The sequence below is a fragment of the Schistocerca piceifrons genome, chromosome 5 (genome assembly GCF_021461385.2).
Source record: "Schistocerca piceifrons isolate TAMUIC-IGC-003096 chromosome 5, iqSchPice1.1, whole genome shotgun sequence".
NCBI classification, from domain to species: domain Eukaryota; kingdom Metazoa; phylum Arthropoda; class Insecta; order Orthoptera; family Acrididae; genus Schistocerca; species Schistocerca piceifrons.
Genome location: NC_060142.1, coordinates 407,483,128 through 407,491,910, shown reverse-complemented (window position 1 = coordinate 407,491,910; position 8,783 = coordinate 407,483,128). Strand labels below are relative to the sequence as shown.

General features: G+C 43.3%; 1 protein-coding gene across 1 annotated transcript; it reads left to right on the top strand.

The window, feature by feature from the left end:
• Positions 1 to 3,313: 3,313 nt before the first annotated feature.
• Positions 3,314 to 4,449, top strand: LOC124799034 (phosphoacetylglucosamine mutase-like). Its single transcript, XM_047262571.1, has 2 exons — positions 3,314 to 3,433; positions 3,940 to 4,449. The coding sequence occupies exons 1-2, from the start codon at positions 3,314 to 3,316 to the stop codon at positions 4,447 to 4,449; spliced, it is 630 nt and encodes a 209-aa protein (XP_047118527.1).
• Positions 4,450 to 8,783: the final 4,334 nt, after the last annotated feature.

Below are 8,783 nucleotides of genomic sequence, written 5' to 3'. Positions count from 1 at the left end.
AATGAGGAAAAAGTAAGCACGATTTAAATTTTGAGGAGGTGGTTTCTCTCAGGTCTTATATAACTGAAAAGTGTCATGTTACCGCCATGAGCTGCTGGTAAAATACTTTACTTAAACAGCTAGTTTCAGTCGTCTGACCATCATCAGATTCATAAAATTGTTAGTCGAAAGATAACGTCGTTATCGTCACGTAATAAAACAATGAATAACACAGTGTTATTATACCGTAACATCAATTACGTCATCAGTCTATAGAAGCTGTGCTACTGAGTGTATTCATTCATTGTAAAACTGTAATCAGCACTGTGTTACAATGATCAGCTGTTCAATCGCCACTGTGCGGTATTATCCTGTTCACAGGGTTAAAAGCCGATTACAAAAATGGCTCTGAGCACTATGGGACTTAACTTCTGAGGTCATCAGTCCCCTAGAACTTAGAACTACTTAAACCTAACCAACCTAAGGACATCACACACATCCATGCCCGAGGCAGGATTCGAACCTGCGACCGTAGCGGTAGCGGGGTTCCAGACTGTAGCGCCTAGAACCGCTCGGCCACCCCGGCCGACCCAAAGCCGATTACAATTTTAACGTAAAAGAATACACTCACTAGCACAATTTTATAGACTGCTGACGTAACTAATATTAAGATATGATAACAATGTATTATTATTCATTTTTCATCTCCTGGCAATAACGATTTTATATTTCGGCTAACATGATACTGTGAATACTTCTATGAACCTAATGATGATAAGACAACTGAAACTGGTTGTGTAGTATAAATAAAGTACTTTACTAGCAGCTCAAGGCGGTAATCTGACATGCTTCAATTTTTTCAAGCACAGATTACAGTCGTTCATGAGTGCAACAGTGAAGTTACAGGGCGGTAGATACAACGTATGAGGGCTAGCAGCAATGTACAGGAAATATTGAACGGATAAAAAGCCCAGTACGAAGGGTTACATGTTTGTTCGACCCATGGAAGTGTGTCGCGAAAATACTGAAACAATTGAACCGGAAAACGAGTGAAAATAAACGAAAACTGTCCCGTGAAGATCCGCTTAGAAAGTTTCTAGAACCGACGAATCTAGGAACATGTTACGACGCGCTACGAAGCTCTTCCATAGATACCGCGAAGACAAATTTAGACTTATTACAGCACGCATAGAGGTTTTTAAGCAACCATTGTTCCCGCGTTCCACATTAGAATGGAACACGGAATGGTCATGCTCTCCAGAATATGGATAGAGATGGAGATGTAGATGTGAGAGAAGGGATACAATACGGAGAGAAAGAGGAACTGAGAAAACACAGTAGTATAAAGATAAGGGAAAGAAAGTGGCGTGACAGATTGAGAAATGGAAAGAGCTAGAAGCGTAAATTGGAGAAGATGGGAGCATCCGCTTTACTGTTTTACGGAGTGAAAACTTGCCGTACAAATTAATTTTTGAAGAATCTCTATGAGGGTAACAGAGGGAGGTAATTCACTTTTTTTCTTAAAACAACATCACATTGAACTGTGCATAGGGTGAAGATTAGCTTGTTTCAGGGGTGGACAGCAACGGAGAAGGTGTTAGCCAATGTTCCTGTTTTACGTGTGGGCACAGCCGTGGTTCTAAATAAGTGAGATCTTGTGTTTTGATTATGATTAGACGAAAATATTTAACCTCTGAAACAAGATACTGGGGAGCCTGAGCGCTGAGACTCTGATGTAGTAAACTGAGCGCATGGCAGTTACGTAACTTGTCACGGCGCAACGAACCTGTCTGGGCGTATGAAGCACTGAACATGTTGCAGATGAAAACAAACATTCATGAATAGTTCTAACCGACTAGTGTTCCCACTACTCAAGCTGTTTTGGATTAGATCGTAATGGTGGAGCTCCCGCAGAACAGGTGATTACATTAGTTTACTTTTATATCCTGTAGGAAAACGTTCTGAAACTTTTTACTGACACAGAGGCAAGTGGAAGTCTTCCTACACGTGACGATTGTAAATTCTGCCCAGCCGACACCCTCTTCCAATGTTACACCCAAGATATTCAGTGTTTTTGATAAGGAATTGGAATACCGTCCAGAAGAGTAAGAGGCAATTGTTCGTGTAGTTTAAAACTCGTTAATTTCTAATGGAATACTAATATTACTTTGTAGTCTTTCGCATTTAGCTTAAGCGCAAATTGAAAATCATCATCGATACCGACGTTCGCCGTATTGATATCCTGAGTTACAGGACGTTGGTGAAGCTGGAGATCGTCGACATAAAAATGACATTTGGAGGAAGAGCGAAATGACGAAATATCGGTGACATACAAGAAAACGTCCAGGACTGACCCCTGTGGCACTCCTGAAAGAACATGCTTCCAGAACGACTGTCTCTTTTTCAGGTAGCTTTCAAACAACTCCAGCGTACTTCATGAAGATTTTAGCTGTCTATTTTTCTGTGCAGTATGTCAAAGTTGGCGGTATCAATTGCTTTGCTGAAGTATAATAGAGCCAGTATTGTGGCATCACAGTTGTCTAATGTCCGAAGCTCGTGGTCTAGTGGCAGACGTCAGAGTGTGGTACGCATGCAAACGGTTGCGTGAGCAAACCGGGTTGTTTGGAAGTGGTACTGAGAAGTTTTGTGTCTTGTGAGTGCTTATTTGTAAGTAAGAAAATGTCGGGAGAAATTCAAACGAACCTATTTCGTGAAACAGCAAAGATTGGAGCGCAGAAGCATTCGGGAAAGAGTACAAAAACTGTAGGGTATGGAACAGCTGGCTTTAGGACCAAAGCCGAGAACTTGGACCATGTGACGTGCAAATGGGATTATTAGCCGTGTTAAGATCAAAGACGAAAGGAGCAACCATTGGTGTAACGATGACAGCTTCACTTAATCCAGTGTAAAACAATGGTGTGAAAATTGTTGATCCTCTTGGAGAAATGCTAAGTCAGCACTGGAAAAAAAATTGCTACAGACTCTGCCAATGTTAGTGATGATAATTTAGAAGAATGTCTTTTGAAGATAGTGAAAAATGAGAAGATAAATACTGATGCAGCTGTTCCTGTTTTCTTCGGAATGCATACTAGACCTAGCAGCCTAGAGCTCTCCAATGCTCTTAAGGAAGGCGTTACTGCTGTGGAAGGAGAAATTCGTGATTGGGTTCCATTATTTTGTGGCTGCCAAACACAGTGGACTGACACCATCTAAAGAAAACTATTATAGAAAGCTTCTTAACAACCTTAGAGCTCTTAGAAGCAAGAATTCTTCCAGTGGCAACTATGTACCTGAAATTTTGTTTCATGGTGCAAATGGCGTTGGGGAATTGGTTATGAAGGAGCTTATCCCACTAATAGATGGACGCCTAACAATCAAACCATACAATAATGCCGAAGGCAAGCTGAATTATCACTGTGTAGCAGAGTTTGTGAAGGTAGAGCAGCAACAACCAGTAAGTGTCCCAGAAGTCAGATTGGCTCGATGTGTTGCAGTAGATGGGGATACAGATCGGATTGTCTATTTCTTTACTGACGACAATAATAAATTTTACCTGCTTGATGGTGACAGAATAGCAACATTGGTGGCTGGTTACTTAATGAATCTCGGTCGAGAAAGTGGTTTAAGCTTGCTATTAGGAATGTGCAGACTGCTTATGCTACTGGAAAGTCAACAAAATACATATCGCAGACTCTGCATGTCAAAAAATGGTTCAAATTGCTCTGAGCACTATGGGACTCAACTTCTGAGGTCATTAGTCCCCTAGAACTTAGAAATAGTTAAACCTAACTAACCTAAGGACATCACACGCATCCATGCCCGAGGCAGGATTCGAACCTGCGACCGTAGCGGTCTCGCGGTTCCGGACTGCAGCGCCTAGAACCGCACGGCCACTTCGGCCGGCCTCTGCATGTCCCAGTAGTGTGTGTACCAACTGGTGTCAAACATCTGCATCACAAGACACAAGAATTTGATATTGGTGCATATTTTGAAGCAAATGGTCATGGAACTGTGCTGTTTGGACAGAAAGCTGTTGAGCTTATAATAAAAGCTGCTGCAGATTCTAATAATAATGCTGGACAGCAACTCCTTGTAAACATGAAAATAATCAATCAAGCAACTGGAGATGCACTATCTGACCTTCCGCTAGTAGAGGCTGTGCTAAGTGCTCGCGGATGGTCTGTTATGGACTGGGCTGCAGCCTGTACAGATTTGCCTAACTGGCAACTCAGGATCACTGTCAAGGATCGTAATTTAATGAAGACTGTTGATGCTGAGCGGAAATGTGTATCACCTTTGGGTCTTCAAGATAGAGTGGATCAGCTTGTATCTCAGTACCCCAGTGGATGGGCTTTCGTTCGGCCTTCTGGCTCAGAGGATGATGTCCGTGTTTATGTTGAGGCTGATACTAGAGAAAATTGTGATAAACTGGCTCAGAAAGTAGCTGAAGCTGTTTTAGAAAAATTGTGAATAGCAAAAAAAGAAAAAATGCTAGCATTGCTGCCTCTGGATCGCGGGGTCCCGGGTTCGATTCCCGGCCGGGTTGGGGATTTTCTCGGCCCGGGGACTGGGTGTTTGTGTTGTCTTCATCATTTTATCATCATTCGTGAAAGTGGATCGATTGGACTGTGTAAAGATCGGGACTATATACGGGCGATGATAAACTGCGCAGTTGAGCGCCCCACAAAACAAACATCATCACAGTTGTCGAAGTCATCTTTCACTTCATTAGTTACGTTAATTAATGCGGTGTTGACGTTACGATGTTTATGAAAATAGGGCTGATATTTGTCGCACAAGTCTCACGAAAGTGTAACCCGCGACTCTGGAAGGGTGGCTTGGTGTATCGAAAAGGCAAAATAAGAATTAAACGATTTTTTTAGCACCCGTCGAAGAACGATCTTCGTAAGAATCCCGAGATCTACATGGAAGTGTATGTTCAGCGTTCCTACAAGTGACGTGTTTTGAGCTTTGGGGTCTACAAGGAGTAGGACAAAAGTATCTTTTGTGTTGGGAGGCCTAGAGCCGACGTTTGACATACATCTGTTACTTTGCCAATTACATATAAAAGAGTGAGACTGTGGGCTGAGTGGTGTGTGCGTTGTAATGGGAGACTCTACATCTATTGAGATCGTGCGTACGTTCGTAGCAAAGTTCAATAAACGCAACAGAGACTTTTACCCTTCACTATTTACAACAGTCTGCCAACGCTGGGATAACTTTTCGATTCCGTGAGTGTAGAAATCACGTGGTTTTGAGGCGAAGAACTCGTGGAGCCATATTCGGAGTGCATTTTCATCCGGAGAGGAAGTTCCTTGAAGCCTGTTCGTTAGAGGGGGGAAAAGGTGAAGATCAAATGAAGCAAGATAAGGTGAGTAAGATGAGTGTGGAGTAACCCAACTCCTGTACAGTGTGTTTGTCAGTCTAGCAGAATGCGGGCAGGCGTTATCGTGGAGTAACACCACTTCACGCAGGCTTCCTGGTCGTTGCTCGTGGACTGCGTCTGCAAGAGGTCTCGGTTGTTGACAATAAATGTCAGCAGTGATGGGTACACCTCGGGGAGGTAATTCGTAGTGCTACAGTTGCTGTTCAAACAGATGCATAACATTATTGAGCCGTGCACGGCTCGCGTTTATCCCATTTATTGTTTGTTATCTTCTATTGCGGTACTGCCGCCTCGTATTCTTATACCATTTACTGGCGTCGCTAACTTCCTGCCTTACTTGCCCGTGAGCGGCAGAAGTAGAGCGTATCGATAAGTGCACTGTCGTACCATCTCTGGAGCGACCGATAGTATTTCCGGGCCGTCGTGTGTCTGGCAGTCAGTTGAAGACGGACCAGCAGTGCAGTCGGGACGCAACAGCAGTGAAGTCGGGGACGGAGCGCCGGCGAGGCGCCGACAGCCAGTGCTCGCCGACCGCTGATGACACACATGCACTGTCCGACGGAGGGAGATTGGAGCGGGACGACCGTTGGGTGGTCGTTCGGTTGATCGTCTCATCGGTCGACGTATATTCGGTCCTTTCACCGTTTCCAGGCCTGGGCAGTTGATCGGTTGGCGTGGAGCAGCGAGGAAGTCTCCGTGGCGCGTGTCTGAGCGGTGCCGCTGCGGGGTCCACGCGCGGTCGCAGTGTGAGGGGCTGCTCCCATTGCTGCGAGGCCTGTGCTCACCGATCCCGGACACGAAAGTTAAGTCTTTACTTAATCTACCAGCCAGCCCCAACTGTTCACATTGCGTCGTTTGAATTTCATTGTGGGCTATTGGGACATCTTGTCGCTTGGTCCGTTGACTGTCTGTAGGTTGGGTTGTCGTCGGATCGTGAATGGTTGGCCCAGCTGCCTGTCTCACCTAAGCGACCGTTAGTGTTTCAATTCCAGGCCGACCCTCGAACATCTGAGCGTCCTTGGGTTTACTGCCCTTTTTTATTGTTCTTGTTGCTTGTACTTGTAGGGCTTCTAGCCGATTTTTTTTTTTATATTAAGGTTGTTTTGTTCTTAAGGCATAAGATTCCTTAGGCCTTCAGCCTAATTTAAAGAACTGTTTCACGTAAGACTTTTGGCATTTTAAAGGGTTTAATGTTGTTGAATTTTAAGTGTTAGCCCTTTAGCCGATTTGAATTTAACTTGTTTGCTCTTGAAGTGTCTGATTCTTTGGGCCTTCAGCCTAACTGAACAACTGTTTTAAGATAAGGCTTGCTTTTTAAATTTCTGATTATGCTTGTGTCTTATTGGCCTTCAGCTGGTAATTAAGTACCAAAGATTATAGCTGTGTGTTAAAAAAAATTTTTTTCGGGGCTCTTGTAATGTTTGACCAAATAATAAAGTTGTATTTTCGAGTGTAACTGACAGTCCCTTATTTTGGCCTGTCTCCACAAGTTAAACTACCAGGTCCTGTCCTGCGCGTTAAGCGGCGCGTCTCAATTATCTTTTGTGGATGAACACAGGTCTTCGTACAGGGGTTGCTGCTTTTTTGTGCTCAACCATTCCTTTCTTTTCCTTATGTTAGCATAACGACACCATTTCTCGTTACCAGAAACAATACGGGATAAGAATAGTCAGTGGTTGTTGATCATGAGCCAATTGACGACGAGCAGGAAGAGATGAACAGGTGGCCACTTTCTTATTTTTGTGATTTTGACTTGGAGCATGCGACACCCATACACCAGATTTTTGGACTTTTCCCACTGCACGCAAATGCTCACGAAGATGCAATGATCAGAGTACATCACGTTTATCAGTCTCTAGCACACTGAGATGGTTCATTGTGTATTAATGAGTTCAAAAAGTTTTCATCAAATCCCAACAGTCTTTGTGAATATGGAGAGTTAGTAACGTCAAAACTATCCTTCTTAGAACGTAAAAACCATTTTTTCCGTAATACTCACTTGCTGATCGAACCTACCAATTACAAATAGTGCTCTTGAAACATGCCTCACAGTTTCCTGAGTTCTGAGAAGTGTAGTCCTCCGTTATCTGTTCCGCATAGCCGGAAGAGATCGTGAATCGATTTCAATCGGTAATGAGAAGTACACTGTGTCAGCTATCACTGCTTCGCTATTACCTTCCAAGGGCAGGCATCTAACTAGAGAAATCCCGCTTTGTTCTTAGTTGCAATTTCACTTTCCCAAGAAGTGAATTTCGCCTCAGTTAGTGTTTCTTTTTGGAGGGTAACTGAACATTTCACACCGGTGGAACCACTGCATTATCATCTATCTGACAATTTTCTCAAAGATTTTGCTGTCGAAATGAAGAAAAGTTTTCGTTTACTTCTTGTTAGATAAACAACAATACTTGCGACGCATGTTACCGCGATGTCTTGCCACAAGATGGTGCCTGCGGAAACCTGCTAATGTAGGAGATTCTCAGCTCCCTCTGACGGTTTTTGATTAACTGAACCTCTAATTGCAAATATAGCTTATTTCAAACGATTACAATTAACGGATATTTTACTGATTTTTAACACATATGCCGCATGTAAAGAGAAATTCTGGAATTTTGATGTCATTTGCCCATTTTATTCCTTTTGTCACAACAGCACTACAAACACACGGTCTGTTAGTGTATGTGCTACAAATGAGTAAAATATCCGTTCATTGTAGTCATTTGAAACAAGCTGTATTTTCATTTAGTGGTTTATTTAATCAAAAACCGTCAGAATGAGCTGAGAATCTCCTACATTAGCAGGTTTTCGCAAGCGGTCTACCCGACGGGAGGCCCTAGTCACACATTTTATTTTTACCATATGACGAGACCTTAGATTTCTCCACAAGGGGAGCACGTGTATGGCTCAAGACCACACAGTCGTACATAGAGATGATGGATCTACTAATTAGAGTGAAACTGCCTATACGCCTTTCTCTATGTTGGGTAACTCCACAGAACAATTCTCCATAACGTTATTTTTAGACATTAAAGTAACGAAATAAAAATCTAATGTAAAAGAACAATGAGGAATATGCACCAATTTAAGTAGACACGCCTGCATAATAGAGTGCAGCAAGGAGTCGCAAAACAATACAGACTCCACCTGACACTGAAAGCGTTGGAGAGCCATCCCAATTCATGACTATTCAACCACAGTCCACAACTCACGCAAGGCGTTGTCACACCATGCGCCCTTTTCTTCTGACTGATTTCTTGCAGATCGCCACGCTTTCCCTTCCTGTGCCACTGTGTGCTTAAGGCACACCTAACGTCTCCAGTTATTTCTAAACAACGATGAGCCTGAAAATAATGACAACTGCCCGCAGCGAGATTACTTGCAGCCCTAGTGGCGTTATGGGCGCTCGACGCAGTAAAGAAAT

Bases quoted from the DNA above. Each gene is read 5' to 3' on its own strand.
- LOC124799034 (XM_047262571.1), top strand. From the start codon at position 3,314: ATGAAGGAGCTTATCCCACTAATAGATGGACGCCTAACAATCAAACCA. The intron at 3,434-3,939 runs GTAAGTGTCCCA...CTGCATCACAAG, and splicing joins AGGTAGAGCAGCAACAACCA to ACACAAGAATTTGATATTGG.